The 18,180-nt window shown below is 41.5% G+C and overlaps 1 protein-coding gene across 8 annotated transcripts in view; it reads left to right on the top strand.

Moving 5' to 3' along the window:
• Positions 1–18,180, top strand: part of LCORL (ligand dependent nuclear receptor corepressor like) — a 104,684-nt gene that overhangs the window by 72,831 nt on the left and 13,673 nt on the right. For 4 of the 8 annotated variants that reach the window (XM_027776652.1, XM_027776651.1, XM_027776653.1 and 1 more), the window contains 2 exons: positions 1,567–1,660; positions 10,359–15,091. In XM_027776652.1, coding sequence (XP_027632453.1) covers positions 1,567–1,660; positions 10,359–15,091 — 4,827 coding nt within the window. Of the gene's footprint in view, positions 1–1,566; positions 1,661–2,945; positions 3,853–3,962; positions 7,406–10,358; positions 15,092–18,180 lie in introns of those variants that run through there. The other 4 variants (XM_027776656.1, XM_027776655.1, XM_014592455.2 and 1 more) reach the window with 4 other exon arrangements.

The raw sequence follows: 18,180 nt of genomic DNA, 5'->3' as shown, positions 1-18,180 counted from the left end.
CCAGTGCCGGTGCTGCTGGCGCTGCTGGTGCCGCTGGTGGTGCTGCCGCTGGTGCATGAGGATAGGTACTTCATATGAATTCCCTGTTACAGAGACTCTTTTAGTGTCTAAAGTAGAACTTTTTACGTGTAGAAAATGCTCAATTATTGAATTTTATAGGCGGTTATCGGTGGAACTTTTCTTTTCCATCTTCTTACTCGGCACTTTGGTGTTAGATAAACTGGCTACATTAAACCCAGTTGAGTGCCAGCAGGTGACATGGTGGTAAGGCAGTGGGTTGCACGTGGCCAACTCTGCTCTCCAAGGCCTGGGCCTGGCAGCGTGGAAGCACCTGACTGCATGTGTGTATACCCAATCCAAAGAGGAGCCTGAAAGGCTTGTAGCATGGCTGTCCCCCCTGCAGAGTGATTTCTCACTTTACCTCCCTCTCTCTGGCAAATGATTGCACCTAAGGTCCCCCTCCCCCCCAAAAAGAAGAGAAAGTTGGATTTTTTTAGTATATTTTAACATATATCTTATAATAATTTCTTTCTTACAGCTAACATTTTTAGTTTTTGAGTTCACAGTAAAGACATTCACTGAATTATTGTTGAGTTTTAAATTCATAGGTTTTTATTGTTTTGATCTAGAAGCATGTCAGATTAACAATTGAAATTTTATTTATGTAAACTCAATAATAGAATTATGATAAAATAAGTGTTTTGATAAACACTTAAACAGCTGATTTATAACAGGTTGTTCATCTTAAAGTTATGTCGTAGCTCGAATCACATATGTTACTGGGCAATGATTCCACTATTGTACTTTTTTTTTTTTTAAGTTTTTGCTGGAGGGCGTGTGTGCTTGCTGGGAAGAGACAAGAGAGAGCCAGGGAGAGTGAGAGATTGCCCTGGGAGGGGGTGGTGGCCACAGCTCCTCTGTCCTCTTGGCCTCTGGGGCCCCACACACAAGTACATGGTGTGTTTGAGAAACGCAGCGGGTCTGGGACTCAGACCACATCATCAGCCACGTCGGATCTGGCCACCTTAACCACCACGCCACCAGCGGGCCCTGTTGTGCATTTTATTGATTTAAAACACGCTCAGCTCTGGGAACTACACTGGTTATATGGAGGGTCACGGCTTACCCAACATGCACGTGCTCCCCTTGCTGGGCCCGCCCGGCAGAGGCTCCATTAGCATGTGCTCCGTCCTGTCGCTACTCCCTACCTCACGCCCTGCTCCCAGAGTCTCATCGGGACAGCCCTGATTCGGACACAGTTGGGGCGAGCAGTCAGGTGGCAGTTTCCCCAGGATAGGAGAGGACTGAGCGAGAGTCGATGTTGAGCAGATTACGTCCGCTTCTCCAAGACCACCGGGAATGCTAGCCTCGCCAGACTCTGCTCTTTCCCGTGTAGTGCCTCCTGGTCAGGCCGTGTGCTGAGATCGCTTACGAGTAGGTGATGGCCACACGCCAAACACCAGTGCGAATCTCAGTCAAGAATGAGTCGTTTATCGAGATATGAAATACTAAAAGGATTACCTTTCTGTTACAAATATAAAGTTTTTTTTCTTGCAAAAATTATAGGGGATGGAGTGTTAGATCTCTCTACAAAGAAAACCAGCATAAAATCTGAAGAGTCATCCATATGTGATCCTTCTTCTGAAAACTCAGTGGCTGGGTAAGCAATCACCTGGGAGGCACGACTTAATGCTGACACACGGTACCCTCTGCAGAGGACTCGCCCACGGCTCTGGGTAGTGTTGACGTGCCTAGCTGTCCTCAGACTTCGTCACTCATGAGTCTTCTCTCACACCCTCATTTGTCCTTTCTCTTTCTTTTTTATTCTTTCTGTTAAAGAAAAGTTATCAGAACAATCACCAAACTTTAGTTCATGTTATTAAAATGAACTGCCAACTTAATTGTAGACTACAAATGAAGCAGGACAAAAAGAGAATTTTAAATTAAGTATTCAGAAGGCAATTTTAAGGGGAAATGTAACTTTGATCTTTAATTTTTTAAGCAGTGAACAAATTCTGAAAGTGCTACACTTCCAATTTTTTTAAACCAGTTTGTAGTGTTTCTGTTTTTACCTTGTTCTTCAGATGTGGTGGCAAATGATTTAACATATCTGGCAATCACCACAAAAAAGCCCTCTCGTGGTCTGAACGCTGCCATTAGTTTAGATGGATGACTAGTGAAGTGCTGCCCTGTTGGAGTTTTGGATTTTTTCACCTTTGCATCTTCCCATGAACTAAATGCACAGGAAGCCTTCTCGTCTCGTTTCAGTCTTCGGTGTTGAGTGTAGTTTGTTCCACCCGAGGCCATTGAGCCTTCCAGTCATCAGATTTAGTGAAGTTGCCGCTGAGAGACTTTGAAAATTGTAATGAGTCAAGAAAGAAGATTGACAATAGCTAAAACTAAATGATCTTACTCGAATTTAACGATATACTTGTTTCGTATTAAGTTCTTGTAGAGGTACATTAGTCTGGTGGAAATGCGGGATGTTTGTGTTTGGAAATATTCTTGCTGCCACAGTTTCCTCTAAGGGGTTGACTCTTTTATTACTTGTTTAGTGGTAACGTCACGTTTCTACTAACAAACACTCCTTCAGGATTGGGGTATTTTTAGTAACGGAGTCTAATTGTACAGATAAAAATTATGAGTGTTGCTTTGCAAGCATCTGTCCGAGGAATAGCAACATCACAAGAGCATTTTTACAAATACCGAGTTAGGGTTTTCTGTTCTCGGAAGGTCTGCCCGGTGAGCACCGTCCCCTGGGCACACTGTCCCAGTGGGGCTGTGGCGTTTGCTCTGGTAAGGAGTAGCCCTGCACCTCCCAGACTAAGTGTCCTGAGCAGTGATGTTACCTAAGCAAGGCGTATAATAAAGGAGTGGACCCCCTCCGTAGCTGTGTGAGGGTCTCTCATGCACCAGTTCACCATCGTTTCATTCCACCCATCCAGGAGACTCCACAGAAACAGAGAGGACTATGTGGGAAGAAGTGCTGAGTTTGCAGATGGCTTGCTCTCAAAAGCTCTGAAAGACATTCAGTCTGGAGCACTGGACCTAAGTAAAGCAGGCATACTTTACGGCATACCTCAAAAAACTCTACTTCTCCACTTAGAAGCCTTACCAGCAGGGAAGCCTGCCTCTTTTAGAAACAAAACTCGAGATTGCAATGCTAGTTACTCACGGTCAGACAGTACAGAGACACGCGCAGTGCTGCAGAAGGTGGCCCTGTGGGCAAGGGCGCAAGCAGAGCGCACAGAAAAAAGCCAACTCCATCTACTTGAAACCTCAGAATTAAAATTCCCAACAGCTTCCAGTTACCTCCATCAGTTAACTCTGCAGAAAGTGGTTACTCAGTTTAAAGAGAAAAGTGAAAGCCTACAGTTTGAAACTTCCAATCCTACTGTACAGTTAAAAATTCCTCAGCTTCGAGTGACTTCGGTTTCTAAATCACAACCTGATGGCTCTGGTCTGCTGGATGTCATGTATCAAGTTTCCAAAACCTCTGCAGTCCTGGAAGGGTCAGCTCTGCAAAAACTGAAAAACATACTCCCCAAACAGAACAAGGTCGAATGTTCTGGGCCTGTAACTCACTCAAGTGTCGACTCTTACTTTCTCCATGGGGACCTCTCTCCTTTGTGTCTTAATTCTAAAAATGGAACAGTCGATGGGACCTCTGAAAACACTGAAGATGGATTGGATCGGAAAGATAGCAAGCAGCCCAGGAAAAAGCGTGGCCGCTACCGGCAGTATGACCATGAGATCATGGAAGAGGCCATAGCCATGGTGATGAGCGGGAAAATGAGTGTGTCCAAAGCACAAGGGATCTATGGGGTACCTCACAGCACTTTAGAATACAAGGTAAAGGAGCGATCTGGAACACTGAAGACTCCCCCGAAGAAGAAGCTGCGCTTACCAGACACTGGGTTCTATAACGTGACAGATTCAGGGACTGGCGGGGGGCGAAGTGTCGACTCTTACTTTCTCCATGGGGACCTCTCTCCTTTGTGTCTTAATTCTAAAAATGGAACAGTCGATGGGACCTCTGAAAACACTGAAGATGGATTGGATCGGAAAGATAGCAAGCAGCCCAGGAAAAAGCGTGGCCGCTACCGGCAGTATGACCATGAGATCATGGAAGAGGCCATAGCCATGGTGATGAGCGGGAAAATGAGTGTGTCCAAAGCACAAGGGATCTATGGGGTACCTCACAGCACTTTAGAATACAAGGTAAAGGAGCGATCTGGAACACTGAAGACTCCCCCGAAGAAGAAGCTGCGCTTACCAGACACTGGGTTCTATAACGTGACAGATTCAGGGACTGGCGGCTGCAGACACAGCAGCAAGCCTGTGTAGATTACTCGTTAGGAAAACTGTGTGTGTGTGTGTGCGCGCGTGTGTGTGTGTGTTGTGTGTCTGTATACACATGTGGGAATTACAGATGCTCACTCTGACAGGAGACATTAAATTTTACAGTTCAAAAACCACTTACATGCCTTTTGAAAAAAGTTTTATTCAGGGTTTTCACTGTGGACAGAACTATATAGTTGCTTACTTACTTCTGATAGTTTGTATTTAATCCTTGTATAAATAGGTGGAAAAGATTCAGGTTTTCTTTAGTAGTCAATAGCATAAAGTTGTGGGAAAACAAGTAATTGTCAAGTGAAACATTTCTATTGGTGAGAGACCATTCCAGCCATTCAGTTGAACCATCTTCTAATGAAAATCTATGGATAGTTTATGAACATTTTTGCACATGCTTACAGCTACTGTAAGTGTGTAAAGCCAGTCAGAGCTTCGATAGACGACTATCTACATACTAAGAGGAAGTAACATGTAGTGTTAGGTACACTGCAGTGCGCTCTGCGGGGTACAGAGGGCGCTCGATTGCATCCACCAGGAATGGGAAAGAGAACCTTAAAGGATATGTATACTGAAATCTAATATTTATCATTTAATAGTTGATTTAGCAAGGAGTTGGGGTTTACAAGGTCTGTGCTTTTAAAAAAACTGACACTTAGTTAACCCCGGCAGCTATAGAATCTTTTAATATAAGATGAAATACTAAGAACAAAAAGTAATTTAAATTTAATTATTAAAATAATTTAATTTTGTTTTTCATTTGAAAAATAAGCTAATGTGTAAGGTTAGAAAAGAAAGTTGGAATGCAACTTAGAGCATGTTTATAATGTTCACAGAAAAAGCTTGAGAATGATCATTTTGATTTAAATGTGCTGGTTAGTTGATGTTATGACTACTTTAAATTTTAAGGATTGTGAGACACTCCTACTATTGAAAGACCTCAGTGTAACTTTAATATATTTGCTGCTGTGACATTTCAAAACATTTTCAGTTTATCAAAATGAATCACATGTCATTTTGGTGGGCAACACATTATCATTTTTGCTAATAACCAAATTTGCAGTTTGTTCAGGGTCTTGAATAGATTTACAGATATTTAACACTGAAGCTGTTTTGAACTTTCAGTAAACTCTACAAATCTGCGTAGTTAGAAGCTGGGCAGTGCATTTTAACCTTTGCTAGACTGATAAGAGAAACCAGTCGTTCTTATATAGCAGTTTTAAACTATGGGTGAGAGTATCCATGTTGGATTTACGGAGTACGCAGTTTCTAGTGGGAAGATGTCATAGAGCATGTGCCTCATACAAAGAATGGGGATTTGCTTTATAGTCAAAACCTCTGAGTGCCCCTTTTCTCTGTTAAAATTCAGGTTCACATCGTTTTTCTAAGCCAGTTTTCCTAAGTCCAAAAGGAGTACTTAGCGCTGAATTTAAACATAAGTGCACCTCGTCAGGTACTGGTGTTTCCACACTTGTGTTTGTGTGTATTTAATAGCCACCTGCACATGTAATACTAAAGACTTTTTCAGCTGTTAAACTTTAAAACTGCTTATCTGCTTAAACAAAACCAAGTGAGAAACTACACAACCAAGTAGTTCCTTGGTCTTTGAGAGCTACTGACCCCTCCTCAGCTATCAAGCTTACCTACACATGAGGGTATGAATCCTCTTGCTCTCCCCCCGCCCCAAGAAAATAGACAAAATAGATTATGAAACAGCATATGTCAGGGTCATCTTTCTTTTTGAAGAATTAAGCCATATTTTGTGAGGGCCGGAATGTGGATTATTTAATATATTTCCCTCTCCCCCCATTGAGAAACAGAGTTAAAGGTAAAGGAAACATTTCGAAATAATTTTATTGACCTCTTTATACAATTTTACTTGCAAAACTTGGGGGCTTGAATGCATTACATAATATTTATATTATATTGAGCTTTTTTATTCCTCACACTATATTTACATTAATAAATTGATTGAGAAGTTTATAGTAAAGGGAAACTTACAGAACACTTTTATATCATTTCAAAGATGACCTGACCAAAACCTTTACAGGATTCATCAATCAGGGATCATTTTGCTATTGACTTCACAGCGATCAGTAGTTTTATAGGTAATATTATAGTTAATTTGCAGCATTTTAGTACTTGTATTATTTATTTTTGGTCAGAAATAGTAAATTAAAATATTTTTTGATAGTTTATAGGTAATGACCAACCCATAACTTTTAAAAGAAACAAAATGTTTCTACTGAGTTAACTTCGATTATACGAACTAGGAAAGGCAGGGAAATGTATGAGCCCCCTTCTCCCCAGTGACTATTAAGATGTTCTTTATGTTAAACTTTCAAAGTACTTTATAAATTTAGTTACCAGTGACTGCTTACTAATTGACAATTTTCTGAAAAACCCAGTTTCAGCAGACTTTTAATGAAGGGGAAAGCAGTGTTTATGTGCTTTCTACTCACCTGAATGTTCCTCAAGTATTTTATATTTAAAAAAAAAAAGGAAAAGAAAAAACAGTGCCTCTGTTTTTAGAAAACTACTGCTCAGTAAAGTTGTTTAAACCATTTCTGGTAGCTAATGACAATTTTATATTAAATTGTATACTAACTTTAGTGAGACTGATTTTTTAGTTGTTTACAGTACAGATACTTGTATTTGTTTTTAATTGCAGTATTTCCATTGTCGCAGTAATTTAGTAAAACTCTGTGGCTGCCTTGATTTTTGACAGATTTTGTTAATATAAACTGATTGTTAGGCAATTAGTTATATTTATGCATAAATCAATTGCACTATAATTCATGAATTATTTATTACAATATTTTCTAATGAATTTATGTATCTGTCTTGTGTTGTAAATGTACTGTAATTCTGTTCCTATTTTGTGTTGTTATATATCTGAATCGGACTGTATGAATTAATTGTTCAGTTGCTGTGTTTCTAGGTTGTAATTTGTAGTAAAGCACTTCAATGCTTTTGCACTTACCTTTACAACACTGTTGATGTGTGACTGATTTTTCTCATTCAGTAAAAGGAAAAAAAAAGCAAAGACAAACCCTGACTACACTGACTTCTTTGATTCACTGTAGGAAGCAATTTTATTAAAATTAGAATTAGGGATTGACCGTTTCTCAAGAAATATTTCAACAGGCTTTTAATGGGCAAAATGAATAATAACTACAAAAAACAGGCAAGATGTTTTGGTTTGTAAATCAAACAGGAAAAGGTTAGGAAAAACTTTAACATTAAAAATAAAGGGTGTATGAAAAAGACAATTTTATTTTTTTAAATAATAATTTTATTTAACTTTATTTATTTATTTTAATTTGACCAGAGAAAGTGAGAAAGCAAGCTGCTGGGTCCGAGACTCGAACTGTAGTCAGCCTTGTGGGAGTCCAGCGTCTTTAACTACCACGCCACCAGCCGGTCCCGAAAAAAACAATGTTAGAACCTTTATATAAATACTTGAGAATAAATTCTGAGTTGGAGATTTGTATGTATACTCACTGATAATTGCTCATATATTAGATTATTCTTTGAGATTCTAACATGCAAGAGAAAAGGAAAAATAGAAAAGAAAAGCCGTTGTGGCCCGTCATGCTTACTGCTGGTCCACGTGCACATTCAGTGACATCACGTATGACACACAGGCAGAAGCTCACGTCTGAGTGTCTCCTCGGTTCCTATATTAAGCTGCCATCGTTGAGCGTTTGATGGGAACGACTCGCCACTGTGATGTTTTCGAAATTCCATTATTAAAAATAAACTGAATAAGGGAACCAGCAGTTAGCGTAATGGCTATGTCGCTGGACTCCCACGTAGTCGACCGCGGTTCGCATCCTGGACCCGGTGGCTTAAAACTCACGCCGGGCGCGTGTGTGTGCATGCCCAAGATCCCGAGAGAATGGAGGAGAAGGGATTGCGGCGTGACCATCCCCCCTGGGGGGTGATTTCTCGCTTTCTGTCTCTATGTCTCTCTCTGTCTGGCGAGCACAGGCGCCCTACAGTGAAAATCTCTCCAAAAAAAAAAAAAAACTGAATAAGAAAGCTCTTCTTTTAACATGTAGGTTATTTGGAATGTCCCTAGAGGGATATAAAAATCAGGTTTTTAAGTTTCACATTTAACATGAAAATAGTTTTTTAGACTAAACATTTGTCATTAGTTTCTACATTAAACCTGACGTTAAAGGGTTAAAATCCGAGAAACATGTAGATTCTGAGAAACACACAAATCCTCTTGAATTATTAGTTGACAGATACGCTCCATAGGCCATGATAATATCACTTCATAAACTCAAAGTGCCTCTTTCTATACATCTCGGGCTGCTTGTGTGAAAGTCATAATTAGCGTTATAATTTTTATTTTGCTAGAAAAGAGCCTGTCAGTACATGACACGTATTTACTCCTGCTCTTTGCATACGTTTTCTGAACCACCCAACACTGAATCCTGGGAGTTGTATCATTTTACACTCCAACCATGATCAAATTCACAAAAACTTAGTTTGGGGAAAGGAAAAGACCCTGGGGTGACAGCCGCGTCTGCAGGTCTAGAGGCAGCAGTGGCCCTTGGCCTTCCGCACGCCACGTGCCTGCTCCCTGCGTGGCTGGCCTAGGGCAGCGCCCGCTGGGTCTAGCACAGTTGCCTTCTTCCAGAAAAAGTTGATCAGGTGTTTAAAACTAGCTTCGGTATTTTTGCCATTCAACATAATTTTTAAAAATGAAATACTGCCTATTTATGCGTGGAAAAGGTTACCACACTTTTAGAAGACAGTAATACTAACTTGGTTTTTGTTTAAATAGGAAAAAATCCTTTAACTTTTAATATACATGAGAATAATCTTTTACTTTAAAAATGCATTCTTTAATAGCAATTCATAATCACTTTTTCTCCATTTCAATTCTAAATACCTGCAAACCAGGAAGTGCTAATACAGACAAATCACAAGGGAAGGGCCGTTTTCATGTACGGAGTTTGGTGATATGTTCATTGAAACAGATGCTTTTCTGAAACAGAATCTTCCGATATATTATTTTCCTCTTGCTGATATTGAATTAAACAAATTCTTTGTAGACTTCTCTATTGGTTGGGTCTTAGTTAGATGTATAGTAGTTTCTACAGTGGGACATTTTCCAGCATTTGAAATTTAATAATTAGGTAAGTAATGCCTTTAGCTTTTTACGTAATGTAGGATTTAAAATCAATTAAAAATAGATTTCACTTTTAAGTAGATTAATGCCTTCCAGGTTAACCTTAGAAAAGATACTCTGCTGCTTACATGCAGACTCACTGCCTTAACCTCCATGTGACTAGGCGAATCTCTCGTTTATTATGTTTTAATTTAATTTTCACTGCCTTGAAAAGCAATTTTAAATAAAGATAAAAATTTCACTCCTACATCTTATTTTCCTTATCTGCACTAATATGGACTGATAATTATCAAAATAACTTTTATAAAATATGTACTTTACAAAATTTTAACTCCTTTTGAAGTAAACATTTAATTTACATTAAATATTTCTAATATAACCAAAACATTAAACATTATCAGTATGGAAATATACTCATGTATGATCAACAGCTTTGATATTACAAAAATAAGGTGATGTATTGACTCTGTCATGGGAAATTATTACCCATGAGCGTGCTTCATTATGTTTTCTCTAAACAGTAATCAATATGTCATTATTGGGACCAGCAGCTGGCATAATGGCTGTGTCACTGGACTCCCATGTCGTCGACCGTGGTTCAAGTCCCAGACCCGGTGGCTTAAACTTGCGCTGGGCGCGTGTGCGTGTGTGCCCAAGATCCCAAGAGGAGAATGGAGGAGAAGGGAATGCGATGTGGCCATCCCCTCTGGGGGATGATCTCTTGCTTTCTGTCTCCCTGTCTCTGTCTTTCTGGCGAGCGCACGCATCCTATAGCAAAAACCTCTCCAAAAAAAATATATATGTCAAACTTTTTTTTTTTTTTGCTGTAATTCATTTTTTGTTTGATTTTTATTTTTAGTTCAACTGTTGATGCAAAATCAGAGGAAGCTACTAAAATGGAAACAGGAAAATCAGCACTAAGCAGAGTTTTGGCGTCTCTGTGCACACATCACCAGCAGCAAGCTCTGGCTCTGTTGTCGTTTCTAGCCGCAGAGCAGGCTGCCGCCCCTCCTTGCTGCTGTGGCGGGTCGCGTGCTGTGTCTTCAGACTCTCGAAAGCCCCTAACTGAAGATGACTCTCATGGTCTGCTCTGTTGTGAGTACAGGCTGGCAGAAAGAGGGCGTCTACGAAATGAGAGACCACGCCCTGGCTTTGCCCCTCTGCCAGCCTGTATTACAGGCTCGTGTTTATCTTGCCAGACTGTGACTGTCGAACACATTAGGACAGGAGTGAATGCAGCACTCGCAGATACTTGTCCTTCCCACAGGTGCTGTGCTGGACTGTTGCCCGACGTTCACTCTGCGACGTCGGCCTTGCACGGGCCTCTTCTGTCCAGGGTAGGATGTGACCCTTCAGTCAGCCTTAAAGATCCTGGGAGATCTCGGAGTCCGTCACCCCCCCCATTATCACCTGTACAAGCGGAGGGATTTGAAACACGGAAAGATGGCATCGCAGAGCTTTCGGCCTTAGAAAGTAAGAAGCTGGAAATGAACATTAACCAGCCTCCATCTCTCACACCCGCAGAAATCAGCAAGACGGGTGATCATGAAAGCAGAACATGTGAAACTAAGAAGTCTAGCAACTCAGAGTCTGTGCTCTCAGGTGACAGCAATAGCTATACTGCAGATCGGGAAAACGGTGAAATTGCTGTAATTTTTCCAGATTTAATGGATCGCATTAATGAAAAATTAAAATCAATAGAAACCACAGATATGACAAACCTTGTGAAATTACCTGGCAGTGATTGTGATGCAAATAATGATTTTAAATTGCGAAATTTAATAACCTCTCTCTTGCATAATGCAAAGGCCAGTGATTACAGTTTTATGGAGTTACTGAGTCAGCACGATAAAAAGACAGAAAATAAAATCATTCAGACAAGATTCCGAAAGCGTCAAGAAAACTTACTTGCAATGCACACCTCTCCTGGCTCGTCTGTGTTCAGAAGACAATCATTACAGATAAAAAGAGAACTTGCTAGTCTTGATGGGTATTTTATAAGAAAAAAGCACACTGGAAAACATTTAAAGAAAGGGGTGCACAGTGAGGAGGTATCTTTATCAAACAAAACAGTCTCTCATCACCAGGGGCCTTCTTTACAGAGCTCTGAGAATCCGCATGACAGAAACGGAGAAACATCGCCGTACCTGAAGCGCGCACTGCAGACGTTGCAGCTGCCACCTCATAGTTCGAGAACTAACTTGGCTCTCGACACATTTTCAGGAAGCTTTGAAATACCTTCGTCTGAAAAGGCAAGCCAAGGACGATCACAGCAGAGCCCTGCAGTGGTGGAGGATCTAAAATTAGAGAATATCCAGACACCTCTGGAAAGTGATGTTCCTGGACTTTGGGGCAGAACCAAACGAAGTATCGTGCCTCCAGGCTGGTGCTCTGTATATGTAACCAATAATTATGTTTTCAAAAAATCGCCAAAGGCCAAAAGAGTATCTGAATCCACACACAAGAAAGACCTAGTGGAAAATATTCAGGTTGAAAGCTCACACAATTTAGATCTAAACAAAATCGCAATGAATTCTAATTTACAAGTTGTGGTGGAGCGTTTGGAAGATACAATAAATATGGCCCAAAAGTCTTGGAATAATCAGCCATTACCAGAAGGATTTAAGTCATCCCAGAAATTGATACAAGTCGGTGATAGAGACCGAAGTGCTGTGACAAATACGACTTTCACTGTAGGTAGAATGACGTGCAGCGAGCAGACTGCACTGTCAGCCAGCAGCATCAGCAAAAGTCATTGTACGCCTACCGTGGATTTGAACAACAAAAGTCGTGACCGTCTGAAAAAGTCATGTATCTTAAAGGTGGGTAGCTTGACCTCCAGTGTTGAAAACCTACCAACAAAATATGAAGGTATTGAAAGCTCTTCTTTTTCTAACTATTCTAGTCCTATCAAGCTGATGTTTTTATCTGAGGTTCAAAGTAGTGAAGGAGTCAAATACACTTTAACATCAGTTGGTACCTCCCGGTCAGATGATGATCTTCCTTCTGGAAAACATACAACCCGTGACGTATTTGAAAAGAAAACAGAAACGAATGAGGATACCCCACGTGCCAACTTTGCAGACCGTGGCTCTAATTCTTACGATGCCGACACTCTACGAAGAGAACTAAAATGTAACTACACCAAAACCTCTGCAGAGTCCTTTGCAGTGTGTGTAGATGATATAAATAGCGAAAAGCCACAAGAAGAACCCAAGGAAAATTCAAGCATAGCCATTGACTCATCTTCTAAAAGGAAACCAGGTAGACCTAAAAAAATAGGACCCCAAGTTGTGAAACAGAGTAAGCGGCCCATTGGGAGACCACCGAAACCTAGAACTGAACAAACAGATGTCACCATCTGCCGAAACGAATCCTTCTGTGCTAGGAAAAGCCCTGATTCTCTGTCGCCAGAATTGGAAAAAAGTGCTTATAGGAAGAGTATAACAGTAACCGTGACTTACGGAAGGTCGCGCAGGACGAGGAGGCACGTTTCCGAAGGGAGTGTGGACGTCAGCCGTGTCACCTCTCTCAGCAGTAACGCTGCTGCTCCCAGAAATCCGCAGCAGCTAGGGGCTGCCGTGGGCGGGCAAGTGAGCCCCACATGGAGCTCGGACACTGGCAGCGAGATCTCGGAGTCTGGCTTTGAACACGTTAGACCTACCGAGAGCAAGTGTGTGATAACTCAGCCTCCCAGGAGCGTCATCCCAAGTCAGAGGCCTCTGGCAGTAACCAGGAAGCCTGGGAGACCAGCCAAAGTGAAAATCTCTGGCATCTCCGTGACTGTTAATAGAACCTCACCTCAGGGAAGAGAAGTAAGTCTTAGCAGCTGCTCTCCACCTTTACAACAGGAAGATATGCTAGAAAAAAATCTGCCAGAAGGGAAACATGACCAACAATGCAAAAAGACGACTACGCCAAGGCACACTGAGGCTGGCGTGTTTGAGAATGGGTCAGAAAGCGTGGTGGCTCTGGTACCCTTGAGACATTCTATTGGGGATAGGAAACCATCTCTGCATTTCTTACATTCATTAGCATCTTCCAGCTCACTGATTTATAGAAATGCTTTCCTCCATAAATCATATAAGCTCCATTTGCAGAAAGGTGAAAGTGAGAAGGAAAAACGTAGGCAGTCAAGGATAATAACAGCTTCCAAAGATAGCCCAAGAGGTAGACAGTCAAGCGATGCGAAGAAGTGTGTGGAGGATAAGAAGTCGATCCCCCTTTCTGAAATATCCTTAGACCCTATCATTTCATCTGACCCTCTGCTTAGGTGGTGGGCTACTTCTGCTTCGAGTGATTGCTTGTTGGAGGAGCTGAATGACAGATTTGAGCAAGTAACAAATGCTTGGGTCCAGGTGAGCCGAGATGAAGCTGGAAATGTTCCTAAGAAAAGAGAGCACAGGGAAAATGATTTCGAAATAGAAAACCCTTTGGAAACTCTTTTAGAATTTGAGGTTTCACCTGTAAAAATGCTTTTTCAGAAAAAGTGTGATTTGAATGAACTCTGTGCCTGGTTTATGCAGACCACAGAAACACACTCTCTTTCACTAGTTAGGAAAGCAAATGCTCGAAACCCTTGGGAAGTGATCAATACAAGGGGACTTAAATTAGGGGCCAAATATTCCGATTTCAATTCCAGCCCATTCAGAAAGCACTTTAAAAAATTTGCACTCTCTTCTCCCTCAAAATCAGCAGGGAACTTGCATATACTAAAAATGGTTAGCTCTCCACTCTTAAATGCGAGAAGTAATTTAACTCTAGCTAGACTGAAAAGGCCTGAGTTTAAGAGATTGCACCGGGAAAGGTGGAAAAGAGAGGGGAAGCTGCGCTGTCACGGGACAGCTGCCTGGCGCTCTAGAAGAAGGAACCCCAGATACTTCTGTCCGAACCAGTTCTTAAATAAGACTCAGGAGGGGGGAAATGCTGATATTCCACTCCAAGGAAAACACACGGTAGATAAGCAGTGTATCTTGCCACCTGAGATCAGAGATGACCGTCTGCAGCCAAGGGTGGCGATGCCTGACTGCAGAGCAAAGCGTGCTAGCTTAGAGAAGAAGTATGAGTCAGAGGCAAAGGAGAATGGAGCAGACTGCGGCCAAAAAGATTTTGAAAAGGGACCGAGATTAGGAAATGTGTGTCCCAATAATTGGAGGTCGAAAACCTTAAAAGATTGTAGGATATTTTTGAGGAAACTCAACCATCTTGAACACAGAAATACCTTTAAGCTAAATACGGTTACCTCCTCCCCTGCGTCTGTTGACCGTGGAAGCAGCCATCAGACTCGTGTAGAGGAGTCAGAGTGCTTTACCTTAAGACCCCGTCCTGCTAGGCAAAACTCTCTCCAGAGTCAGTCTAAAGCGAGAGAGAATGCTAAAGCAGAGAGTCCTTCACCTGGCCAACTTGACAACAATAAATTAAGTAAGTGCTCTAACTCTGGCAAGAATCCATCTGAGGGTTCTGAAGTTCTTAGCAAGTTGAACAAGAGAAAAAGACCGCCATGGAAGACCACGGAAATGTCAGCAAAAAGACCTAAGCGGCAGTCTTGCAACAGTGGACAAATGGCAAACTATTGTTCAAAATTCCAACTAGGTAAGTTTCTCTCTACTTAATTGTCAAGTTTCATTGTAGGTGCCTTGACTGAAGTGTGACAGGTAGAAAGGGACAGTGGATTCCATTTCAGTTTATTCTGAAAATAGTTGGACAACCTGATTTCTTGGCACCTCGCATGAAACTCACGAGATTAGGTGCTGCTAAGCGTAGTGTGTGCTTCCTCGCCTCTGCAGGGATCCAGGATTCAAAGCAACTAAAAATACATTTCATAGAGACACAGAAAGCTTCCTTAAAATACCTCATTAATGTAAAAGTTATCTCCCTTTGCATTCGATAGATCTAATATAAAAATCGGAAGATAGATTGATATTTAAATATGACTAATCAGAAAGTAGGCACTACAGGTCACATAGTATAAAATACGTACATGAAACGTGTATGTCATATCCCTGGACACCTGGGAGACCCTGTAGACAAGACTGTCATGGCTGATGAAGACCTCGGCATGACTCCCGCCTGCGAGTCACGCAGCTGCCGCCAGGTGGCCGTGCCGTTTGAGACCAGTGTGGGCCCTGCTCCAATTCTGCGCGTTTGCAAGTGTGTAGTTACCCATTCTATTTCCACAAAAAGTCGGCAGACTTACCGAGTGGTGTGTTTGCATGTCGCACACTGAGCTCCTTCCCATCCGTATGAAGACGCTGATTCCTTCCACAGAGAATCCAGTCTAGCAGCAGTCCTGTGAATAAGTCCTCGGGAAGAGAGGCCGAGTTCCCAATGCAGGCTGAACTCGGCGGGCAGTGCTGTACCTCACTCGGGCACACGGCCCGGCACTGCTCCCACAGAGCCAGCACTGTCCCCGCCCACAGTGCCAGGGCCGTCTCCCCCAACCTGAGCCGGCCTCCCGCGGTGGCAGTGTGCGAGTCCTCCCCCAGCAGGCGTACCTAGGGGTGTTTGCAAGGGCCGAGGAAGTACTGGTGGGTTTATCTCTATCAGCTTTTTAAAAATGCATTTAAAAGTTAGTATTAGTAGTAGCAGGTCTTATAATACTAAAAGCAGTCATTAAATTATAAAGTTACTAGGTTAATGATTTTATGGTCTTTAAAATTCATTTATTTAATTGAATAGAATACCTATTTCAGTCATATCTAATATGTAATGATTAATATTTCAAATACCTTCAAATGTTGAAGATGGTCCAAGTCGTTTCCATTATGAAGGATAAATCAAAACTAAAAAGAATGACCTCTATTTCCATCCTGAGGATAACTGAAAATAACAATATAACAACTACTATGTGAGAGAAGGAGAAAGGCGGTTAGTGATTTTTTTTTAAAGTATAAACATGCACACTTACTTTCAAAGATCGTCACAAATGGAGAATGAAGTGTAATATGTTCATTTTAACTCTCTGGATCACCCCCATTTCATGCCGTTCCAGTGTAGCCAAGGCAGTTGGCAGCTCATTCATTTTACAACAGGACCGCATTGTTCCCTCCAGCTTAACCATCCCTTAGACATAAATGTTTATTTTAATATGATTCTTCACGCCACTAAACGTGCAATACCCCTCGAGAAGTAAGATGGAAGATGCTTAATTATTACTTTTTCTTTTTCAAATTAACTTCAGAATTCTTCTGTGGTATTTAAAATTTTAAATATTAAGAGTTTTTCATCTTTCTTGTTTTTAAAATTACTAGTACTACTTCACGTTCTGCTTAAAATTTTATTTACTTTTTCCTGATAACTTTCCTTCTTTATTTTTTAACATTCTTTTTTTTAATCAGTCAACAAGGACATTAATTTTATAAAGTTTTATTTATAGCAATGTATGTTATATTTATCTGATTTTTAAATGTTTTCTTAAAGTTATTTTTTTCCTCATTGTTGCTGTTCCATACTTCTTTTTGCCCTTTTGCAAATGATGCTAAAACTCATTAGTTTTATGTGTGTTTTCCTTTTTCATAGAATGATCAGTAACTGGAGACTTGGGAGAGATTTTAGCAACAGAACTTTTCTAGAAAACATTTTGAGGGCAGTGTATACAATGAATTCTGGAGTATCTCTGTTGATGTAACGTGTCGCTTTATCATGAATGTCTCCCTTTTGTATATTTTGAGATAAACTGTCCATACGGTTTAATACGTGTAGAGTTGTAAGTCGGTGTTTCCGTATCTGCACTGCTGCATATGAGGTGTAGACATGGAAAGGGGAGGAAGAGATGCAAGCCAATCCCACTCTCCGTTTAACTCACCGAGCAAATGCCTGAAGTGTGCTGTGGGCACTATGGAGGGTCAGGAAGTTCCCTTTTCCTCTAAGAAAGTAGTACAGAACCATGTATTCAATAAGGAAAGTGTTACCATGTGTCTTAAGTGAAATATCACATACAGAACCGTGTATTCAATAAGGAAAGTGTTACCATGTGTCTTAAGTGAAATATCACATACAGAACCGTGTATTCAATAAGGAAAGTGTTACCATGTGTCTTAAGTGAAATGTCACATATTTTAAGGGGACAGAACGGTTAAAGTCTTTGCTTTCGTTATTTGGCAGCTTTCCATCTCATGAGGGACAGAAACATGAATAGACAGTTCCATTAAGAATGAGTGCTGGGACCAGCAATTAGCGTAATGGCCGTGTCACTGGACTCCCACGTAGTCGACCGCGGTTGAAGTCCCCTGACCCCGTGGCTTGAAACTCAGGCCGGGCGCGTGTGCGTGCGTGCCCAAGATCCCGAGAGGAGAATGGAGGAGAAGGGATTGCGGCGTGGCCAGCCCCCCTGGGGGTGATTTCTCACTTTCTGTCTCTCTCCCTGTCTGTCTGGCCAGCACATGCGCCCTATAGGAAAGAATCTCCTCTTAGAAAAAGAAGAGCCCTGTGATTGCAGAGCAGGTGGACTGTGGGAACACAGGGCAGAGACGCTGCACTCAGATTTGCGGAGTTGGACGAGGCTTCCTACCTTGTCACATCTCAGCTGACACTTGGAGGATGCCTAAATATTAGAAGGCAGGAAGGAAGGGGCCAGCGGGTGGCATGGAGATGAAGGTGCTGGGCCCCACTTGGCCGGCTGTGTGGTTTGAGTCCCAGACCCAGAGGCTTTAAAATCACGCCAGAATTTCCAGAGGAGCCAG

This window comes from Tupaia chinensis, unplaced genomic scaffold (genome assembly GCF_000334495.1).
Source record: "Tupaia chinensis unplaced genomic scaffold, TupChi_1.0 Scaffold000695_1, whole genome shotgun sequence".
Lineage (NCBI taxonomy): Eukaryota > Metazoa > Chordata > Mammalia > Scandentia > Tupaiidae > Tupaia > Tupaia belangeri.
The sequence above is the reverse complement of the archived record's forward strand: the minus strand, read 5'-3'. Positions and strand labels throughout refer to the sequence as shown.